The sequence below is a fragment of the Dermochelys coriacea genome, chromosome 14 (assembly GCF_009764565.3).
Source record: "Dermochelys coriacea isolate rDerCor1 chromosome 14, rDerCor1.pri.v4, whole genome shotgun sequence".
NCBI classification, from domain to species: domain Eukaryota; kingdom Metazoa; phylum Chordata; order Testudines; family Dermochelyidae; genus Dermochelys; species Dermochelys coriacea.
This window is the reverse complement of record NC_050081.1, coordinates 38,771,542-38,794,864: the sequence shown is the minus strand read 5'-3', so window position 1 is coordinate 38,794,864 and position 23,323 is coordinate 38,771,542. Positions and strand designations below refer to the sequence as shown.

Here is a 23,323-nt window from a genome sequence, read left to right as displayed (position 1 = left end):
CTGGCCACTTCCCCTTCTGCCGCCTCAAGGAACTGTTGACTCCGGGGGGTGTCACCGTGTTGGGGGGCCAGGGCTGCATGGGGACAGCAGGGGGCACTCCCCCCTGCTAGTCGGTGCCAGCCCAGAGAGCCCAGTCTTGTCCCAGACATTTTGTTCTGTTTGGTGGTTCCCCAGCCCCTCACCCCAGAGCCAGCTGCATCTGAGCGCCGGGCAAGGGGTCCCCAGGTAACCAGCCTCTGTTCCACCCCAGAGCGGGGCTGTAGCTCGGTGCTTAGTGAGGGATCCCCATATAACCTGCCCCCTCGTGCCCCCACAGAGGGGCTGCATGCCAGCGCCAGGCGAGGGGTCCCCACCCAGCCTGTCGCGGCTCCGTGGCGATGAAATGTTCAGCAAGACGTTTCTACCTCCAGGGTGTCTGCGTTTATTGAAAACTTAAAACCCCCAAAGACCCTTTGCTGCGTCGGCGCTGTTTACAGGGGACCATTTGGGTGGCTCAGCGGGAACTGGGAGTTCCCTTCCCCTGCGGAGCCATGGGGTGAGCACAGGACCCCCCACTTACCTGTGGGGAGAAAGAGAGTCACAATAAGGGTGAGAACCCAGGAGTCCGGGCTCCGAGTCCCCCTGCTCTAACCCTTGACCCCACTCCCCTCCCAGAGCTGGGGAGAGAACCCAGGCATCTGGGCCCCAACCCCACTCACAGCTAGGCCCGTGGGGGTTGGGGGGTTACCGTGAGGTGGGGGGGCCGGGTGCTGATAGGCCACGGAGAAGGCGTCTGTGTTTCCGTTCTCATCGCAGACCTGCACGTCCAGCTGCGTTGGGCAATAGAGACAGGACGGATAAGCGGGGGCTGCGGGTCGGGAGTGAGGGGCACCGGCAGAGCGGGGGGTGGGGGGCAGGGCTGGGCTAGCAGGGGGCTGCGGGTCAGAGTGAGGGGCACTGGCAGAGTGGCGGGGGGGAGCCCAGGGGGCTGCGGGTCGGGAGTGAGGGGCACCGGGCCCATTACCCGCGCTGGGTCCCCGCGGGCGGCAGCTCAGCCCCGAGGGGTTGGCGCCCACCCGGACCATCTCTGGACTCTCCGCATCTACCGTGTCAGATCTCAGGGTCCGGGGTGCCGGGCGCAGTCGGGGTGGTGCTGGACGCCCCCCACGCAGGGCCCGGAGAATCCAGCAGCCCGTGGGCCGGCGGCTTCTCATCGTCACCTGTCGGGCGGGGGCCAAGAGTCCACGCTCGGCACCCGAGGAGCCGGAAGCGAGATCAAGAATCACTAGACAAAACCCAGGGAGGGACCCAGCTAGCCCCCGAGAACTGGGGTCAGCCCCCACCGCAGAGACATCGGGAATGGGACCAATAATCAACAGGCAAAGATTGGGGACTGCGAATACACCCCCAATAACTGGGGCTCCGTAATCAATAATCAGCCAGCGGCGAAATCCGATGTGGGAGCAGAGCAGCCCACCGTGAAATCGCCGGCGCCGATGTCCACAGTGTGCAGGGCCGGGGCGATCCCCGGCTCCATGCCTGCCGGCGGCCTGCCTGCGGGGGGCGACACGGCACCGGGGGCGCTGAGACCCAGCCCCCTCTGGGGTGGGGACTGGTTAGCCGGACACCTCACCCGGGACTGAGATGCGGCTGGTTCTGGGGTGGGGTGCAGGGGCTGGTCATACAGGGACCCATCACCCAGTGCTGAAATGCAGCCGCCTCTGGGGTGGGGAGCGGGGGCCGGGGAAACAGCCACCTACAACAACCCCGCAGAAGGGCAGCCCGGTGCCCCGCGCGAAGCGGGGGGAGTGCCCCCGACCTGCGGGCTGCAGGAGGGAGACGGTGAAGGGGCTGCCGGCCAGGGAGAGCTCGCTCAGGGCGTTGTCCACGGGGAAGGGGAAGCGGGAGCCGAGCAGCCGGCCCCGAGTCACCGTGACAGGGGCCGTGCTGAGGGCCAGCTCCATGACCCCCGGCACCCCCGAGAGCTGGCTCTTCGACAGCATGTAGTAGCCCCCCGAGGCCGCCAGCTCCTCAAAGATGTTCAAGGCTGGGGGGGGGAATGGATGGACAACAAGGGTGAAAGGCCCCATCTCCTGTTCCCGGCCCCCCTGAGCCAGCCAGTCCATGCTGTGGGGCAGGATGGGAGCTGGTGCCCCCTAGAGGGACAGGCCCCTGTCCCATTCCCTGCCCCCCTGAGCCAGCTGGTCCCCACCCTGGGGCCGGATGGGAGCCGGCGCCCCCCAGGGGTACCGGCTCTGCCCCTGCTCACCCTAGCCTGTTCCAGGCTAGAGAACAGGGGGGCATAGTCCCCTTTAGGGGGTGGAGGCCCCGGGGGTCCAGAGCGAGGGGACTCCCTGAAGGGGCCCACGGCAGAGACGGGCATGCTAAGGCTCAGGAGGTGGAGGGGCTGGATCCCCGAGAGAGAGTGGCCCCCCGAGAAGGGCTGTCGCACTGAAAGGGGCACCCCCCAACTTGCCACACGGGGCCAAGAGTCGGCACAACCTGTGAGTCTGTGACAGGTGGGGGGCACTGGGGTGGGGGGGCTGAACTGATGGGGCGTTGGGGGGCAGGATTAACAGCTGGGCAGGGGCCGGGCAGATGTGGGGGAGAGCTCCTACCCCCCTCCCCTGGGGAGGGGCCCAAATACCAAGAGACTGGCCCAAAACGAGCTTTTCAAAAGATGGGGAGATTTTGGGCGCCAATCTCAGGATTTGGGGGATTTGGGGGGGTGTCGGGATTTCAGGGCCCATTCCTGGGATGTGGGGGGATCTGACTGGGGGATTGTGCTCTCCGGACGCCGACAGACCTGGCGGAGTTGGGGGGCAGGCGAGTGGCAGGCCTGGCCCCGGCCCAGCGTCTCGTACCCGGTGCCTGTCGGGCTCGGCCCAGTGGCTGCTGCTGTAGAATCGCTGCAGGATGCAGCCTGGTGCCCCCCAACCACCCACCTGGAGCCTGGTGCCCCCCATCCACCCGCCTGGAGCCTGTACCCCCCCATCCACCCGCCTGCAGCCTGGTGCCCCCCATCCACCCGCCTGGAGCCTGGTGCCCCCCATCCACCCACCTGCAGCCTGGTCCCCCCATCCACCCGCCTGAAGTCTGTACCCCCCCAACCACCCACCTGGAGCCTGGTGCCCCCCATCCACCCGCCTGGAGCCTGTACCCCCCCATCCACCCACCTGCAGCCTGGTGCCCCCCATCCACCCATCTGCAGCCTGTACCCCCCCATCCACCCGCCTGCAGCCTGGTGCCCCCCATCCACCCGCCTGCAGCCTGTACCCCCCCATCCACCCGCCTGCAGCCTGGTGCCCCCCATCCACCCGCCTGGAGCCTGTACCCCCCCATCCACCCGCCTGCAGCCTGGTCCCCCCATCCACCTGCCTGCAGCCTGTACCCCCCCATCCACCCGCCTGCAGCCTGGTGCCCCCCATCCACCCGCCTGGAGCCTGTACCCCCCCATCCACCCGCCTGCAGCCGGGTGCCCCCCCATCCACCTGCCTGCAGCCTGGTGCCCCCCATCCACCCGCCTGCAGACTGTACCCCCCCATCCACCCGCCTGCAGCTGGCTGCCCCCCCATCCACCCGCCTGCAGCCTGGTGCCCCCCATTCACCCGCCTGCAGCCTGGTGCCCCCCATCCACCTGCCTGCAGCCTGGTGCCCCCCATCCACCCGCCAGCCGCCTGTAACCCCCATCCACCCGCCTGCAGCCTGTACCCCCCCATGCACCTGCCTGCAGCCTGTACCGCCCCATCCACCCGCCTGCAGCCGGATGCCCCCCCATCCACCCGCCTGCAGCCGGGTGCCCCCCATCCACCCGCCTGCAGCATGGTGCCCCCCATCCACCCGCCTGCAGCTGGGTGCCCCCCATCCACCCACCTGCAGCCCCCCCACTCGGGGTTGGGGCAGAAGGCACCGGCCAGTGCCAGGAAGGGCAGCCAGGGGAGGGTGTCGCTGGGCCAAGGGAGGGAGGGGTCCTGGGTGCGAGAGCTTCCGCGGCTCAATGTTGCTCGCTTTATATCCCCGCTGGTGGGGCCAGGGGATTCCCCACCCGGCTCTGAGGTTTATCCACTTCTTCCTGGCAAAGCCCCCTGCCTTCTGCCAGGCACCCAGTAATCACTCAAAAAGGGGTAAACTGAGGCACGAGGCGCCCTGACTCCCCTTCCCCCCACGCAGCACTAACCACTAGGCACAACTCCCCTCCCAGCGCAGGAGAAAGAACCCAGGAGTCCTAGTGGGTCGGGGGGAATGGGACACAGGGCCTGGGGTTCTAGGCCGATGCCCTCCCTGACGAAAGCGTGTGATTTTTGACTTTTGCCCCGTTGAAATTTTTTTTATTTTGACGCTTCTTGGAGCAACTCGGTTCACATGGAACAAGGTCCCGGGGCTGAGAAATGAGTCAATGCAGGGAGACCCCCCCCCAGCTCCCAGTGCTCCTCACTCCCGACCCGCAGCCCCCTGCTAGGCCAACCCCCCCCCAGTCCTGCCAGTGCCCCTCACTCCCGACCCGTAGCCCCCTGCTAGCCCAGCACCCCCCCAGCCCTGCCAGTGCCCCTCACTCCCGACCCGCAGCCCCTGCTAGGCCAACCTCCCCCCGCAGTCCTGCCAGTGCCCCTCACTCCCCACCCGGAGCCCCCTGCTAGCCCAGCCCTGCCCCCCAATCCTGCCGGTGCTCCTCACTCCCTCCCCGCAGCCCCTGCTACCCAGCCCTGCCGGTGCCCCTCACTCCCGACCCGCAGCCCCTGCTACCCAGCCCTGCCCCCCAGCCCTGCCAGTGCCCCCCACTCCCTCCCCGCAGCCCCTGGGTGCTGGCTGAGGCTGCAGGCCCGGGCAGCTGGGAGCCGGGGGTTGTGGTTGCAGAGGAAACGCCTCGCGGCCGCCCGTGCTGAACCCAGCGGGTTTGTGCGTCAGCCTGGAGCCCACAGGGGCCCTGTCGGCCCCCGGACCCGACCTGCAACCCAGCAAGAGGCCCCGCGTGCCCCCCCCCCTGTGGTCAGCATCTCTGCTCGGGGCTGCTGACCCCCACTGTCTGGTGCCAGACGCTCGATACCTCGGCGAGTGTGTGAACCACAGAGACAGCTCAGGTGCAGAGCCCGGGGGGTTGTGGGTCAGGAGCGAGGGGCACTGGCAGAGCTGGGAGGGCAGGGGGCTGTGGGTCGGGAGTGAGGGGCACTGGCAGAGTGGGGGGGCAGGGGGCTGCAGGTCGGGAGTGAGGGGCACTGGCAGAGCTGGGGGGGCAGGGGGCTGTGGGTCGGGAGTGAGGGGCACTGGCAGAGTGGGGGGGCAGGGGGCTGCAGGTCGGGAGTGAGGGGCACTGGCAGAGCTGGGGGGGCAGGGGGCTGTGGGTCGGGAGTGAGGGGCACTGGCAGAGTGGGGGGGGCAGAGGGCTGCAGGTTGGGAGTGAGGGGCACTGGCAGAGCTGGGGGATCCAGGGGGCAGCAGGTCGGGAGTGAGGGGCACCGGCAGAGTGGGGGGGCAGGGGGCTGCGGGTCAGGAGTGAGGGGCACCGGCAGAACTGGGGGGATCCAGGGGGTTGCGGGTCGGGAGTGAGGGGCACCGGCAGAGCTGGGGGGATCCAGGGGGCTGTGGGTCGGGAGTGAGGGGCACCGGCAGGGCTAAGGGGGCAGGGGGCTGCGGGTCGGGAGTGAGGGGCACCGGCAGAGCGGGGGGGCAGGGGGCTGCGGTTTGGGAGTGAGGGGCACCGGCAGAGCGGGGGGCCAGGGGGCTGTGGGTCGGGAGTGAGGGGCACCGGCAGAGTGGGGGAGCAGGGGGCTGCGGGTCGGGAGTGAGGGGAGTGAGGGGCACAGGCAGAGCGGGGGGGCAGGGGGCTGTGGGTCGGGAATGAGGGGCACCGGCAGGGCTGGGGGGCAGGGCTGGGCTGGCAGGGGGCTGCGGGTCGGGAGTGAGGGGCACCGGCAGGGCTAGGGGGGCAGGGGGCTGCGGGTCGGGAGTGAGGGGCACTGGCAGGGCCGGGGGCAGAGGGGCCTGGCGGGGGGGAGAGGGGGAGGTTTCCGGCCCAGCGTAGGCGTCGCTGTCTGGGCCCCGCTCGCTCTGGTTTCTGTGACTCACGTCCGGTGGGGGCTGCCTGGATCCTGCCGCCCCGCGGAGTCGGGGTCTCACTCCGTGACCCCTGCAGCCACCCAGCCTCATGGCTCTGTGCCGGCTTTGCTTTTGCCTTCTCAGCTGCTCCGGTAAGGGGGACCCTGCCCCTTCTGCCCCCCACCCCAGGGGTCCTGCAGCTGGGGATGGACCCAGGGGCACAATCGTCCCTTCCCGCAGATCGGCCTCCCCCCGGAATGGGGTCCCACCTCGGCGCCCCCCTGGGTGCAGGGAATTCCCCTGATCCCCTCCTGGGTTGTTGCTTCATCCCCTCCTTCCACATTCTGTCCATCCCTCCCCCATCACCGTCCACCCGGGGGAGTCCAGCTGTGCCCCGGCCAACCGCCCCCTAAGCCCATTTGAACCTGGACCCCAAGCCCGACAGCATCATCCCGGCTACGCTCTCGCCACAGCCCTGTCCGGAGGGAATTCGCCCTCCCTGGTCTGATGTGACCCCCCCCGGGCGCTCTACCGCCCTCAGACACCCCCGAGTGGGTCCCGAGGCGGCCGCCAGCGACGGCTGCACTGAAATGTGGATCCAGGCGGAAAGAGATGAAAACCCTTCCATTTTCCTGGTTTTCATCTCAATTTTGGGGGTTTTTTTGCTCCCCCTAAATCATATTTGGCTTTTTCAAAGTTTGACACGCTGGGCGAGGTAAGAGCTGTTCCGGGACCGACTTCTCTTGGTGACCGGGAGATGCTGCTGAGCCCCTCGAGGCATTTGGGCATTGACTTTTGGGTGGAAAACCCCCAGAATGTTTCCTCAAGACATCCAGGGAAAAGATGAACCAACCCACCCAACCAAGCAGTGAAAATCACTGAAAGCCGCTTAAATATTGTCTTCTTTCCAACCAATCATTTGCCATTTCCAAACGCCAGAAAACCCCAAATAATTCTGTAACAGAGTTTGATGAAAACCCAACATTCCCCCCTTCCAGTTTTGAAAACCCCCAACAGTGTCCGCTGAAAAATGTCCCTGGAGAATACTTTTTCCTGAGCAATGTGTTTCATTTTGGAAACCAGATTTTTTTGGGGTGGGGATAAAAAGCAACAGAAGTTGATGAAAACCCCCAAATGATTCCCCTAAAATGTGCATGGAAAAGTCGTACCAAGTCCAACGTTAACCCCGTGGGCCGATGTTTGCAGAATCCTGGCTGCGTGATGGTCTGAATGGGGATTATTTGACTTAATCTAATATGGATTATTTAATCTTTATCTAATCCACATTTTGTTGGCGTTTGAACAAGGACAGTTATTGAATGAGAAATGGAAACAACTTGCCAGAAACAAACAATTCTCCCCAGCAGAGAATTTCACGGTGGCAGAGAAATCACCATTTTTAGTCTCAAATTGCCAGGTCACGACTTTATTTTGATGATATTCGGTGTTTTTCTGAAAACTCCAGCTTCTGCAGTTCTACGGGGAAAGGTCAGTTTTTCTTTTAAAAAACCCCAGTACGTTCCTAACATTTTGCATTGTGGAGAAACATTCAAAACCATGAATTCCGACCCCGCAAAAGGTAGCCAAAGATTTCGTCTTTTTTTCTAAATCTTGTGAATTTTAGGCAAATCTCATGATTTTGGGGGGAGGTTAAATCGGGCTGGGGTTAGCGCTGCTGCTCACTAGATTCCACGGGACAAATTGTGCTCTTAAATTGAGGAGGATGCAAGCGCTGTGAGCAAGCGAATATACCTCATGGAGCTGGTTGATCGCCCTGTTTTCTTAAGTGGCCAATTCCAGTGTCCAAGCACAAGTCCGACTCCGCCGTGAATCATGAGACGGGCTTTGAAAAAAATCACAGTTGTAAAAAGTAAAGTAAAAAGTAAAAAGCTGGGAGTTGTCTTTCTTTGCTTCTTGTTTTTCAAGCCGCGAGGGTGGATAAAAAGCCTCCATCCAAAAGCTTTTCGGTGGGAAAAGGCTTTTCTGTTACATTAAATCCTCGCCCCAGATTTGAGGGGTTGCAGCCAGGAGCCCAACACGTGTTGCGAATGCTGCAAACCTGAAAGAGGCCCAAGGCAAAGCCTTTCTGTTCGTGTCAAAGATTTTCTGTTGGGGAAAAACAGGTCTTTCCCTTTCGCAATTGCGTTTGCTGGGTTTTCTCCACAACCCAAAGGGCTAGAAACCAGTTTTGGGGCGTTTTTGGTAAACAAAAGCTGAACATGTTACGTATCCACCCAACACCAAGAGCCAGGAGTTGAAGAAAAACACCAGATATCGGGATAAAATCACCAGAATTGGCAACAACATCACTGGAGCATCTCCGAGCTTCATCTGGAGAATACGTGTAAATGACGGAAGGGCCAAAGCTGGGAGTTAAACGTGGATTTATCCAAGGAAGGCGACCACGGAGGGGGAAGATTTCTGATACTCGAGGCTCCTCCAACCAGCAGACTGCAGCTCCACCAGACAAACTCAGACGGGGAACGCTGCTCAACTTTCTAACAGTTGAGCGGTAATGAACCGTTGGAGCAACTTACCTACAGCCGTGGTGGATTGGGCAGCTCTTGGACCCTGCAGCTCAAGGTTGGGGATTGTCCTACAAGACTCGGATGTGGAGACCTTAGAGAGGGCGGCCACACAAGCGGCTGGAGGGTGGGACAAACACGTGTGAGAGTGGGAGACGTAAGAAGCTCCATCCGTTCAGCGCACCAGGCAGAAGATCGAGAAGGGACCTTCTCAGGGCGACGATACACAGCCCTGAAGGGCTCTTTCTCCTACCGGAGAAGGGCAGCCCAAGGCCCAAAGGTGGAAATGAAGGCCAGACACAGTCCCATTAGAAATAAGGCTCCAATGTTTAAGAGTGAGGGGGATGGACCATTGGAAAGACCCACCAAAGGAAACGGTGGATTGTCTAGCTCCAACTTGGAGGCCTTCCTGGAAGACGCGTTGGCCAGAGACAGTCCGGCAGTCGTTGGGTGCAGTCGGGTGCTGGTAGGAGACCAGGCGCGATGGCTGAATGTTGTTTACTGGCCATGGGCGAGGGAGCCTGGTGCTTGGACGATCGCCATTTGGCCAAACCCTCGGCGTTCTCTCCCCAGCTCTGGGAGGGGAGTGGGGTCTGGGGGTTAGAGCCAGGACTCCTGGGTTCTCTCCCCGGCTCTGGGAGAGGAGTGGGGTCTAGTGGGTTAGAACAAGGGGGCTGGGAGCCAGGACTTGTGGGTTCTCTCCCTGGCTCTGGGACAGGAATGGGGTCTTCTGTCCTGCTGACCCTTGGCCTTTGATCCCTCAGGTTCCTGGACAGAGGACCTGTGGGTCTCCCAGCTCAGCTCCGTGCAGGGCACCGAGGGCAGCTCTGTCACCCTGCCTTGCACCTACAACAGCACCCGGGAGCCCAGGCTGGGCAGCTACACCTGGGTGAAGGAGGTAGCGGGCGCCCGGCTGGAGCTGAGCAACGAGACCCAGGAGTTCAGGGGCCGGGTGAGCCGGGCCCGGGACCAGAGCTTCCTGCGGGAGAGGAGAGCTGACGTGGAGCTGCGGGACCTGAGACCCTACGACACTGGGACCTACCGCTGCCTGGTGAAGATCCCCACCATGGGAGAGGGGGCGGGGAACGGGACGTGGCTCCAGGTGCTGAAACCAGGTGAGTCCAGGGCAGGCCAGGACTCCTGGGTTCTCTCCCCAGCTCTGGGAAGGGAGTGGGGTCTGGTGGTTAGAGCAGCGGATGCTGGGAGCCAGGACTCCTGGGTTCCCTCCAGGCTCTGGGTGGGGAGTAGGGTCTGGTGGTTAGACCTGGGGGTGGTGGTTCTGGATTGAAAAGGGGGAAAGGGGGCTGTTAGTGTTATTTGTGGGTCGTTCTTAGTGGCTGGTTTTGAGTGCGGGGCTGATGGCGGAGTCGGGGCAGAGCGCAGGCCGTGGGGGTGCGTCGTGGACCACGAAGGATGGAGGGAGGGGGAAAGATGTGAAGGCAGAAGCACAGCCGGGGAGCGCGCGAAAGACGGGCCGGAAGGAGGGGCTGAGTAACGAACAAATGAAAGAACGAGTGAAAAAAGTGAACGAGGGGATGAAAAGGGAAACCAAGGGAAGGGTGAGGGGATGAAGGGAGGGAGAAAGGAACGAATGGAGAGAAGAAAGGAGGGGTGCAGGGAAGGAGTCAGCGCCACCTTCCCCACCTTCTCCAGCCGCTTCGTCTCATTCCCTCTTTTCTTCTCTCCCCGCCTGCCCGCCAGGCCCCTCCCCACCGGCCCCCCTGGCCCTGAGCGTGCTCAGCTTGGGCTTGGGCGCCGCGGTGGGGGTCGCTGGCGGAGTCGCCGCCCTTATTTTGATCTGCCACAAGAGAAGACGAGGTGAGTGGGACGAGTTCCCCCCGGGCGCCCCCTGGAATTGGGGCACCACCGAGCCCCCCGGCCCGGGCTCCCTCTCGCGCTGAGCTGCTGTGACAAGCTGCAAAGCCTCCCTGCTGCCCTTTCACCAGCGTTTCCCGGTGGTTTCTCAACGAGCTGTTAACCTTAATTGGCCTTTCCACAGTCGCACCCGAAAGGCTGCTTGTGGGTGTTCTCAGGCTTGTGACATGTTTCAGTAACACACACACACCGGCAAACTTCCTAACGCCGCACCCGACGGTCACACTCACAATCCAACGAGATCGGACTGTCCAGCAGATCGAGACTGTTACAAGGACAGCTCGCACGGCGCACTTTGTACAAAATGTATCCTAATTACACGACAGTGGTGAATAGTGAGGTGCCAGGGTGTCATAGGGAGATTGAGGGGGGTCTGCCCCCAACCAGAGACCCCGACCCTCAGCCCCAGCCCTGACCGAACTACAAGCCCCAACCCCGGACCCTACTGCTAACCCCCCCCAACCAGAGACCCTGATCCTGATCTCACCCCCAACCAGAGACCCCAACCCTGACCCCAAACCCCATCCCTACCCCTAGCCGGGGACCCTGACATTGATCCTGACCACTGACTGGGGACCTTATGAGCTACTGATTGATAATTGGCTCCTGGTTATTGATTATTTGCTATTATTAGTTACTGATTGGCTATTGACTACTTATTATTGATTATTGGCTTCTGATTGGCAATTGGCTCCTGGTTATTGATTATTCACTATTAATTATTAGCTACTGATTGGCTATTGTATTATTATACTGGCTAATTATATTGATTATTGGCTATTGATTACTAGCTACTGATTGATAATTGGCTCCTGGTTATCGATTATTGGCTACTGATTATTGATTGCTGGCTACTGAATATTTATTATTATCTGCTAAGTACTGGCTACCGATTATCAAGTTTTGGCTCCTGGTTCCTGGCTAAAGATTCTTTATTCTTACTAGATTACTGGCTACCAGCAATTGACTAACGGCTACTGATTATTGTCTAAAGGTTATTGGTGACTGGCTACTGCCCATTGGCTGGTGGCTTCTGCTTATTGGCTTCTACCCATAGTTGTCTATTGGCCACTAATTATCAATTCCTGTCTACTGATCCCTGTTGTCTTCCTGTCGGCGGCCAATCACCACTCACCTATTAATGACCACAGACTGTCGGCTGCGTTAGTGATTATCGATTACTGGCTGGCTACTGATTCTTGTTGAATGGCTACTGGCTAGCGTTGGCTGCGCTGGGTAGCTGCTGATCACAGGTTGTTGGCGGCTGATTTATGCTGATGCCAAGAACTGATTATTGGCTCTTCCTGAGAGCTGATTAGGCCAACGAACTTTATAATTGGCTACTGATTGTTCTAATTGGCTATTGGCTGAGCTGTGATTCTGGGCTGCTGACTAGCGATTCCTAGCTCCTGCTGGTTAATTAATTACATTAATGATGTCCCCCCCAGACCGGAGAGAAGTAGGACCCCAGACGGAAGCCACATTGCAGGTGAGACCCCACTGGGCCCCACAGAACGGGGTCCCTTCCCCCACGCCCGGTGCAAAAAAAAAGCCCCATGGGGGGGCTTGGGGCAAAGGTCTTAGCGAATGCAGTGAAGGGGATGAGCAGCAGGGGAACCCCAAGGACCGAGTGCAGGGGAGGGACCAGAGTGAGACCCAGGGATGGATGGAAGGGGGGTGGGGATGGAGGGAGACTGGAGGGAGGGAGGGAGGGGTGTGTGGGGGGGGATGGAGGGATGGATGGATGGATGGATGAGGGGGTGTCTGCAGGGACAGGCAGCCCAATATCTGGGGGGGGTGGATCTGTGTGTTGGGGGCTCCTCTGCCTGAAGTGCAGGGGGTGGAGGACGACAAGCCTGGGCTAGGGGGTGGCTCGGGATGTGGGGGTTGATCCTGGCTGGGGGGTGCTGTCTGTGGAGGGTGGCAGGGCTGTGGGGGGCGGATCACCTGGGGGAAGAGCTGAGGGGACAATCCCAGCTGGGGATGGCTGTGGGGGGCTGACAGGGCCGAGGGGGGGCTGACAGGTCTGTATGGGGGGGTCTGATGGGTCTGTGGGGGGTTATGGGGCTGTGGGGGGGCTGATGGGGCCGGGGGCGCTGACAGGTCTGTATGGGGGGGTCTGATGGGTCAGGGGGGCTGATAGGTCTGTGGGGGGGTTGAAGGGTCTGTGGGGGTCTGACAGGTCTGGGGGGGTTGAGGAGTCTGGGGGGGTCTGATGGGTCTGGGGGGGTCTGATGGGTCTGGGGAGGCTGACAGGTCTGTATGGGGGGGCTGGTGGGTCGGGGGGTCTGACGAGTCTGTGAGGGGGGTTGAGGGGTCCAGGGGGGGTTGAGGGGTCCGGGGGGGGCTGGTGGGTCCGGGGGGTCTGATGGGTCTGGGGGGATCTGATGGGTCCGTCTCGCCCTAGGCCCCGGCCCCGGAGCTGAGCTACGCAGAGCTGAGGGTGAAGCTGGGTCGGCGCCCAGCGCCCGTGGGCGAAATCGTCACGTACGCCGCCATCGGGGGCAGCCTCCGGGGCTAGGGGGGCTGAGCCGGGGGGGACAGAGACCCACATGCCCCCTGCCCCACACACGTACCCCCCCGACACCCCTTGCCCCACACACGTACCCCTGACACCCCATACCTTCCCCCTCCACATATCCACACCCCATACACGCCCCCCACCCCACACACACACCCCACCCCACATATGTACCCCCCGACACCCCATACCTGCCCCCTCCACACCCCCGCCCCACAAACGCCCCCCGCCTCACACGTATACCCCATCCCATACATGTACCCCCTGACACCACATACCTGCCCCTCCACACACCCCCGCCCCACACATACGCCCCACACGTCCACCGCCCCCCACATACCCCCCACACATGCCCCCCGCCCCCCCACACACCCATACCTGCCCCCTCCACATGACTCCAGCCCCACCCCCCCCACTCTTCCCCAAACTGCACAGCCCGTAGGGGGTAGCAGGGACACCCCCCTAAGGCAGCCCCGCAGCATTTCTCCATCCTCCCACCAGGGGGCTGCAGTTCCACCATCCGCCACCAGGGGGCGGCCTCGCCCTGCTGTATCATCCCCCTCGCAACCCCCCCCCCAGCACTCTGGGGCTCCCGGCTCTTGCCCCCACCCAGGCCGCCTCCATCCCCCTGGCCGGAGCCCCCCCCGCGTGTCCCGCCCCAGCCGCCCCCTCCTGACCGACTCCGGCCCTGTCATGCTGAGTCTGGGGTGGAGCCGCCCTGAGCTGGGTCTGAAACTGCTCCAGCATCCAGGGCAGAGCTGGGAGGGAGCCAGGCTGGCTGCCCGCCCCCAGCTCGTGTGGGGGGACCCGGGGACGCTGCAAGATGCCTTAACCCGCCCCCCCCCGCCAAAATGGCTAGAAAAATCCACCGAGCGGCTCAGCAAAGCCTGGGAGCTGGGCTAGAGAGACCCAGAGCTGGGCTAGTGAAAGCCAGAGCTGGCGAGAGAAAAGACGGGGGTGTGGCTGGGCCTCTGAGCTCCATCACGAGGGTCTCATGTGTTTAGATTCGGAGGGTCTGTGGGGCTGGGGAGCCCAGGGCTTAGGGAGCGGGGGGCTGCGGGGCAGGAGTGAGGGGCACTGGCAGAGTCTAATCCTGGGCTCCTCCCACTCCACAGCTCTGCCGGTGCCCCTCACTCCCGACCCGCAGCCCCCTGCTAGCCTAGCCCTGGGCCCCCCCCAGCTCTGCCGGTGCCCCTCACTCCTGACCTGCAGCCCCTGCCAGCCCAGCTCTGGGCTCCCCCCAACTCTGCCGGTGCCTCTCACTCCTGACCCGCAGCCCCCTGCTAGCCCAGCCCTGCGCCCCTCAAGCCCTGCCGGTGCCCCTCATTCCCGACCCGCAGGTTCTGACGAGGACCCAAGACATTCACCCAGTGGCCAGTGCCGGACTCATTGTCCCTTCCTGACCCCTAGTTCCCGGCGCTCGCTCCCTGCCTTGGAGCATGCGGGTTAACAGCCGCCCCGGTGGTTTCTCAGGCAGTCGAAGACGTGGCCGGCATCTGTTTCCTCCCATGGGGCGTGACAGCCAGTGACCCAGTTTTTCTACCCCCCGGCCTCTCAAGAGCCACTTGCGCAGCCCGGCCTCCAGCCCCCTCAGCCAGCGGTGGGGCAGGAAACAGGCCCCGGGCTGGGTGTGTGGTCGGCTGAGTGCTCGGGCGGCTGCGTGGGGCTGAACCACTCACATCAACACCCCTCCCGGGCTGGGCCCCCCACACTGCGAGCCGGGTGGGAAAGGAACGAAGAACCCGGGACGCCGGGCTCCCCAGATCCCTCCCGTGCACTCAACTCCCCCGTCGGTTCCCCCCGGGCAGACCCCGGTTGGCTCTGTCTCCAGCCAGACGAGCCAAAGGACGAACGCCGTCCTGGGGTACTGGTGGGAGAGCTCGGGTAGGAGCTGGGAGGGGATTTCCCCTCTGGATCGGGCCCGGGTGCAACCGTGGCTGAGATCCTGGCTCCCACAGTGCGAGGTGGATGTGGGTCCATTGAGGAGGACCCCGAGGACAATGAAGGGGTTAGAAAACCGGCCTCGGAGTGAGACCCCCCAGGAGCTCGGTCGATTCGCTGAGCAAGGCCGGCGAAGAGGGGACGTGTCCCCAGCTGGAGGCACCGACTGGGAACCAAACGTCCCCCGGGGTCCTCAGGCTGGCAGGGGATCAAACCCCCGCCTGGCCGGGAGCTGGAGCTGGGCAGAGCCAGCCTGGGAACAAGGCGTCCGCTTGAGCCGGGAGGGGAATGACCCAGGGGGGCGGTTGCCCCGGGCCGGGGGGAGGCTCCTGCCTGGGGTGAGGTTTAAATCAAAGGCGGGTTCCTTGAGGAACAGGCAGTAACTGGCCCCGGGGGCTTGGCTGGGTCCAGGATCGGGGCCATTTGCAGCTACGGGAGAGTCTCACGAAGCGATTGAGGTGGGTGCAGGACGCACGGCGCGGGCTGGTGGGTCTGCGAGCCCCTGATGCTGAATAAAGTCCTGCCGATGTAAGAAGTTGTTGACCTAAATTAATGGTGTCCAGTACGCCTGGCTCCCGGCGCCCCCTGCTCTAACCACTAGGCTCCACTCCCCTCCCAGAGCTGGGGAGAGAACCCAGGAGTCCTGGCTCCCAGATCCCCCCCGCTCTAACCACTAGCCCTCACTCCCCTTCCAGAGCCAGGGATGGAACCCAGGAGTCCAGGCCCCTCTCCTCCCCCCTCCCTTGGCCCTTGGGCCGGAAGTCTGAAGCAAGGCAGGAACCGGCCGAGTTACACAGGTGGCGCTCAGCGGTGTGAATCTCACCCAGCTCATTTCCTGACCCCCCCCCCCGGTGCGAGTCGCTCCAGCTCTGCACCTGCATTCCTCTGCCCTCACACCCGGGCAGCCATGGCCCCGGGCCCCCTGCTCTGGACGCTGGCCCTGATTGCAGGTGAGCGGGGAGGGGGCACGATGCCGGGATACAGGGAGGTGCGGGGGGAGGCAGTGATGGGGGGATTTGAACCCGCAGCCCAGACAAATAGAACGGGGCACATGGAGATACTGGCCAGCTGTGCACATCTGGGCATAGCCAGCTGGGTATCAGTGGGCACAGAAGGCTACATAGATAGATGCTGCATTGGCCGAGTGGGTGGGCATATCGACCCATCCATCCCCATCTATCCAGTGCCCTGCACCCGCCTTGCCTATCCCCAGTCAGTGCCACCCCCCATGCCCGTCCCCGGCTAAATCCGGCTTGTGAGTGCCTGCTCGAAGTGGTGCCAAGCGACGGGGCCGACCCGGCAGGCCGGAGGGACCCAGCGTTGCCCAGGGGCCGATAACTCGCTGCGCCAGGATGAACATACCACTCACCGGTGAGCGTGAACCCGAGCGGGGGGCAGCCCGGGCCAGCCTTAGGGGGTAGCAAGCCAGGCAATTGCCCGGGACCCCACATTGCTCAGGCTTTGGTTTCATTTGCTCAGGCGTTCTGCCCTGGGCCGGCCTTGCTTGGCGGCCGCCCTGAAACCCGCTCGCAGCCCCCCGGGGGGACCCGGGCCCCTGGTTGAGAATGGCTGCTCTAAACTAACCTGACCGATCCAGACATGAAGTGAACAATTCCGCCTCCGAAATGCACGTGGTTCAATAATGAATGTGCCCCATTTCTCGGCGAGCGGCTCCGTCAATCTCACACCTAAATTCACCTAATGCTGTCTGGAACCATCATATTTTCACAGCTAAGACCAGGAAATAATGATACAATTAACAATTGATCCCAGTTAATTATTACATTTTCACAGCTAAACCCACAAAATAGTTGCAAGTTCTGAATGAAACCGGGAAAATTATTTCAAAATTCATGTAATTTCATTCCTGAGCTTTACTTACGACAGGGCTCATCCAATTGTGGCGATTTCTTTATTACTAGGACATTACTGCAAAGTATTTAAATCAACCCTAAATGATTGCAATTTCTTCGAGTGGATCCGAGCAAATTGAGGCAATTTATTTGTTCGCTCTTTGCAAATTCTTGCCACGCCGTCAAAGAATTAATCCTAGGAAATGATAGAAATTGATTCAAATTAATCCGAGTAAATTGAGGAAGTTGAGGAGCTAATCTGGGCTCATTCTTCCATATTTAAACGTTAATTATCTTGCAGTATTTAAATATTAATCACAGCCAACTCTTGCAATTTAAAATATAATTCCAGCAAATTAATTAAATATTTGAGTAACCCTAATAAATTCTTTACAATTTAATTGCTGCTAATAAAGACAATTTATTGGTTATTCCTTAAAAATTACTGCAGTATATTTAAAAGTCAAGTCCACTGACTTTTTGTGGTTCCCAGTTTGTAATAATCCTGGTGGAATATTGCAAGCTATTTAATGGTTTGTCCCACTGAATTATTTCAGTCTCTTTAAGAGTAAAGTCAGCAATGTGTTGCAATTTATTTCAGAGTTAACGGTATTAAATTATTATTTAATAGTTAATTAAACTAAATGATTACAGTCTGGTTCCTATTAAATGAATGCAGTTCTCTGTAATTACTAGCTAAGTATTGCAATAGATTTGAGATTCTCTGCAGAATTATTGCAATTTCTTTAAACTTAATCCCAAAACAATTGTTGTGGTATAAAAAAAATCACAGTAAAATTATTGCAGTTTCTTAAAAAAAATATAATCCCAGCTATTTATTGCAAATCCATTAACATTAATCTCAGCACAACGATTGCAATTCAATACATTAATCTGAGGACATCGTGAGAACGTATCTGTTACTCCCTGGAAATTTCTGCAGTGGATTTAAAACTGAATTCAAGTGAATGATACCAATTTATTTCAGCGTCAAAGGCACAAAGTGATTGCAAGTTAATTGTTAATCCTGAAAACTATTGAAATTGAATTAAAGAATAATCCCAGGGCAACTATTTCATTGTCCTTAAAAATAGTTGGAGTAAATTGTTGAGATGTGTTTCAAAATTAAACCCAGAAGATCATAATTTAATTCCCAGGAATGTATCGGTTAATCCCATCATAATACTGCAATTCTTTCACAATGTAATGCTAGGAAAAGAGAGGTTTCTTAAAGATAATCCATGGGTCCTTTCAAAATTAACCCCAGAAATTTATCATTTAATCCAAGGAAATTATGCAAATTAGATCAATAACCCCATTCGATTATTGAAATTCCTTTAATATTTAATCCTAGGAAAATACTGTTTTCTTTAAAAACATATGCCAGTTAATCACATGAAGGCATCTCAGAATACAACCCCATACATTCTTGCAAGAGGTTTAAGATTTCATCCCAGCTGTTAATCCCAGTCGATTTCAGAATCAGAGGCACTAAATTATCACCCCACATGTAACTCTTAGCGCCAGCCAACGATTGGGATTTATTTCCAATGTAACCATGTTACAATCCGATCACTGACACCAAACCGAACCGGGTTCTGGGTCTCACGGTCTCTGGCGCTCTTTGGGGACATTTGCTTTGTGTGGAAAAGTACAAAGGCCAAGGACACAACAGAAAGCAAACGAGAACTGAAGCGTAGAAAATGAAGAAAATATTAAAGAAGGGAATGGGGAGTTGTTCGGTGAGGGGATGAGAGAAAACAGCTTGTGTTTTCCGATCTCTGCATCAGCCAGAAATATGTCGAGTGTTGGAAAGGGGGATAGATAGAGAGAAGGGGGTGTCTGGGGATAGATAGATACAGTGATGAGCTGCCAGAAGCTGAAGATCCGGTTCCTTCACTCGCTCCAGGTTTTGGCAGGTTTCAGAGTAGCAGCCGTGTTAGTCTGTATTCGCAAAAAGAAAAGGAGTACTTGTGGCACCTTAGAGACTAACATTTGTTAGTCTCTAAGGTGCCACAAGTACTCCTTTTCTTTTTCCAGGTTTTGGGCAGCACTGAAGGACCCGCCACTGGGTGAGTACAAATTCACAGGGGGAGCCAGGAGCTCGGGCAGGACGGGCCCACCCCTTTAACAACCGGTTCTCAACCGGCTGCAAAATTTAGTAACCGGTTCACATGAACTGGCTCCATCTTACCACTGGATAGCTAGATAGATAGATGGGTAGGGTGGATGTGGATAGGTAGATAGATAGATAAAGGGGGTGTCTGTGGATACATAGATGGATGGATGGATGGATGGATGGAGGGGGTGTATGTGCATGGATGGATAGATAGATAAATAGATAGAAGAGGTGGATGGGGATAGACGGATGGATGGATGCATGGATGGATGGATGGGCTGTATGTGGATAGATGGATGGAGAGATAGATGGATGATGGGTAGGGTGTGCATGGGGATAGAGAGATGGGGTGTGTGTGTGATGGGGGCTTGAGTGGACCCAGCTACTGAAGCCAGCCGACGTAAAGTACGAATTATGTGACGGTTTCTCTAGCAGGAGAATCACAATTTCACAAGCTGGTTTTGACTCAGGTTTGAGGCCTGTTTGGAGCCAGAGGCTGGGACTGACCGGCCGGGGCTGGGACCCTCGATAATCACCCTGTTCTGTTGGTTGCCGAGCCTGCCACAGACGGCTGGGCTGGACGGGCCATCAGGCTGACCCGGTCTGGCCGACATATTGCCTGGGTCCCATTCCCTGCTCCCCTGAGCCAGCCAGTCCCTGCCCTGGGGCCGGGGGGAGCGGGCGCCCCCCCAAGAGGGGCAGACCCCACGTCCGACTCCATGGGTGATGTCCCTCGGTCCCGTCTCTTTGCCAGGCTGCCAGGTACAGGGCCTGTGGGTCTCCCAGCTCAGCTCCGTGCAGGGCACCGAGGGTGGCTCCGTCACCCTGCCCTGCACCTACAACAGCACTCGGGAGCCCAGGCTGGGCAGCTACACCTGGGTGAAGGAGGTGGCGGGCGCCCAGCTGGAGCTGAGCGACAGGACCCAGGAGTTCAGGGGCCGGGTGAGCCGGGCCCGGGACTGGAGCTTCCTGCGGGAGAGGAGAGCCGACGTGGAGCTACGGGATCTCAGACCCTACGACACCGGGACCTACCGCTGCCTGGTGAAGATCCCCACCGTGGGAGAGGGGGCGGGGAACGGGACATGGCTCCAGGTGCTGAAACCGGGTGAGTCCAGGGCAGGCCAGGACTCCTGGGTTCTCTCCCTAGCTCTGGGAGGGGAGTGGGGTCTGGTGGTTAGAGCGGGGGGGGGGGGTTCTGTCCTCAACCCACAAAGTATTAATTTCCTACAATCCTTTTCTCCTCCCTTCTAACCCATTCAGTGCCCACAGACGGGAAACCCGACCAATTTGTCCTCTTGTGGCTTTTCCTGCGTGGGCTGATCTGCACCTTCAGTCTTGCCGCCGGCGCCCTGGGCACCAGCCTGTTCTACCAGAGGAAACGTGAGTGACTAGATCCCCCCGCTCTGCTGGTGCCCCTCACTCCTGACCTGCAGCCCCCTGGGCTCCCCCTTGCTCTGCCGGTGCCCCTCACTCCTGACCTGCAGCCTCTGCTAGCCCAGCCCTGCCCCCCGCAGCTCTGCTGATGGTATCAGATACTTTACTGGTTGCCAGGTTGGAGAGAAGCCGTTTTCCACCCCATTTATTTGAGCCCTTCACTTTTCTCTCTCCTTTTTTTCGTCCTAGTGTCCCGGAGGAGACAGAGACGAGTCAGGGAGCTTCAGTCCAAAGTCCAGCTGTGAATGTGACTGTTCGTGTCTCCTGCTCTAACCACTAGCCCGTATTGCCCTTGCAGAACCAGGGAAAGAACCCAGGAGTCCTGGCTCCCAGCGACCCCCGCTGTAACCACCAGCCCCTACTCCCCTCCCCAGCACTCCCCTGTACACGTAACCAACAATGGCAACTTTTCTTCATGCCCCTGCTCCAGGAGTCCCGGGGATCTGGGCTCTGGGTTAAAAGCTTGTCTCTTTTCCCCCCATCCCTGCTGGGGAGAACAGCTGGAAATTGTGACCCCGAAATGCTGAGAGAAACCCAACGGCCAGTTGAAATGAAACATCCGGAGTTGTGGGCGTCTCGCTTTCCCCCACCCGCCCTGCTCACGTTCATTTCCAGCCAGTCTCGTCCTGCCTCCAGCCCCGATTTGTTCTTTTTCCAGAGAATCGTGGGGCCTGTGATGGGTGGGGTCACAGAGGCCCCTTTGGGACCATCACCTGACGTGCTGAATTTACCTCTGAGCCTGTTTTCCCTGCCAGCTTGGGACTCCAGACCCCTGCCTTGTTGAGTCAGACACACCAGCCTCGTGCAACCCAGACCCAGACCCGGGTCACGCCGCCAACGCTGCAGACTTTAACCACAAACAGCTCAGCAAGTCACCTGTCTCCAGCACCCAGACACTCAGCTCCCAATGGGGTCCAAACCCCACATAAATCCCTTTTACTCTGTATAAAGCTTATACAGGGTAAACGCATAAATTGTCCGCCCTCCATAACACCGATAGAGAGATATGCCCAGTGGTTTGCTCCCCCAGGGATTAATCACTTACTCTGGGTTAATTAATAAACAAAAGTGATTTTATTAAGCATAAAAAGTAGAGATCTTTTGCATGAAGCATATTCCAGTTACATGATATTCACATTCATGAGCATATTTTCATAACATCATATGGGGGGCACCGTCACTCCCTCCTCCTCAACTTACTGCCGGAGACTTGGACACAGACCATGGTGGAGGCAGTTTACCTAAAGTTCCTCTTTGGGTTCCCCTCTGGGGCAGACACTCCTGTGTCCCCCAAAACAGAAGGAGACCCTGATCCAGCTGCGGGCTCGCAGCTACCAGTTACGACCAGTTATGACCCAGTTATGACCAGTTATGAACCTTCCCTGGCCAGCAAAACCGCCCCCCCTTCACTCAGGTTGGGCTTGCTTCCAGCCTCAGAGTCCCTGGGGTCTGTTCCCACCGTAGCCGTCACCAGGACCCCAACTTCCAGCTCCAGGATACGTGTCTCTCTGCACCTCTTCCACTCCGTTGCAGCAAGTTCATGCTTTGGGGTCTCAATTTGTGCTTGTCTTTGGGCCTCACTTGCTTTGTCTTTCAATTCCTGTGTTTGCTGGTGGGCTTGTCTGGCTGCTTCTGCCTCCATGGAAGCCTTTCCCTGGGCAAATGGTGCATCAGTTCCCATTGGTCTCCCCTTGAGACCATCATGCGATGGGCCAGGATACCACCGGGAACCCCCTCCTGCCAGAACAGGCGCCCCTCCATGCCGGTCTTGCTGAGTTAGACACTTCAGGCGGCTCCAGCACAGACCCCGAGGTTGGAGCCCCCCTCTCTGCAGTTCACTGAAACTGGGATTTACTCAGTTCAGGGGCTTCTTAGTTAACAGAGACTTTCCCATGCCCTGTGTTCAGCCTTTCTGGACAGTTTGCAACCTGTGCAGATCTAGCTTCTTCTGAGCTTCACTCTTATTTATTTCCATTACTTTTCTGTCCCTATTTCCCTATTTACTCAAAATAACCAAACAGAAAATAACATATCAGTAACCAACTTTGTATGGTCTGCAGCCAGCACACTTAAAGTTCACTTAAAATCACCACCAGTATCTCAAAGCAACCAGCTGTGCACAGATCCTGCTCGCTGCAGCATTGTTGGATCACAGTGACGGGTTGGATCACAGAGATCCCCTTGGGAACTGCCACCTGAAATGTTGAATTAACCTCTGAGCCTGTTTTCCCTGCCAGCTTGGGACTGCAGACCCCTGCCTTGTTGAGCCAGACACACCAGCCTGGTGCAACCCAGACCCAGACCCGGGACACGCCGCCAATGCTGCAGACTTTAACCACAAACAGCTCAGCAAGTCACCTGTCTCCAGCACCCAGACACCCAGCTCCCAATGGGGTCCAAACCCCACATAAATCCCTTTTACTCTGTATAAAGCTTATACAGGGTAAACGCATAAATTGTCCGCCTCCATAACACCGATAGAGAGATATGCCCAGCAGTTTGCTCCCCCGGGGATTAATCACTTACTCTGGGTTAATTAATAAACAAAAGTGATTTTATTAAGTATAAAAAGTAGGATTTAAGTGGTTCCAAGTAAGAACAGCCAGAACAAAGTAAGTCACCAAGCAAAATAAAACAAAACGCGCCAGTCTAAGCCCGATACATTAAGAAGCTGATTACAGGTGAATCTCACCCTCGGAGGGGTTCCAAGAAGCTTCTTTTGCAGACTAGGTTCCCCGCTAGCCTGGGCCCATCCTTTCCCCGGTACAGCCCTTGTTCCAGCTCAGGGGGTAACTAGGGGCTTTCTCATGATTGCAGCCCCCTTTGTCCTGTTGCACCCCCTTTTATAGCTTTGGCCCAAGGCGAGAATCCTTTGCCTCTCTGGGTCCCCACCCCTCCTAAATGGCAAAGCCCCAGGTTCAAGATGGAGTCCAGCACCAGGTGACATGGTCCCATGTCCTGGGAGACGTCATGACCCACTGGCTGGCACCCAGGGACACAGGAGGGCTTGGAAGTAAACAGAGCCATTTACCCCCAATTGTCC

The 23,323-nt window shown here is 58.7% G+C and overlaps 1 protein-coding gene across 1 annotated transcript; it reads left to right on the top strand.

The window, feature by feature from the left end:
- The first annotated feature begins 15,730 nt into the window (after positions 1 to 15,730).
- On the top strand, positions 15,731 to 21,368 carry NCR3 (natural cytotoxicity triggering receptor 3). The gene is made up of 4 exons (XM_043497256.1): positions 15,731 to 15,824; positions 19,601 to 19,951; positions 20,098 to 20,226; positions 20,470 to 21,368. The coding sequence occupies exons 1-4, from the start codon at positions 15,782 to 15,784 to the stop codon at positions 20,523 to 20,525; spliced, it is 579 nt and encodes a 192-aa protein (XP_043353191.1). The 5' UTR covers positions 15,731 to 15,781; the 3' UTR covers positions 20,526 to 21,368.
- The last annotated feature ends 1,955 nt before the right edge of the window (positions 21,369 to 23,323 follow it).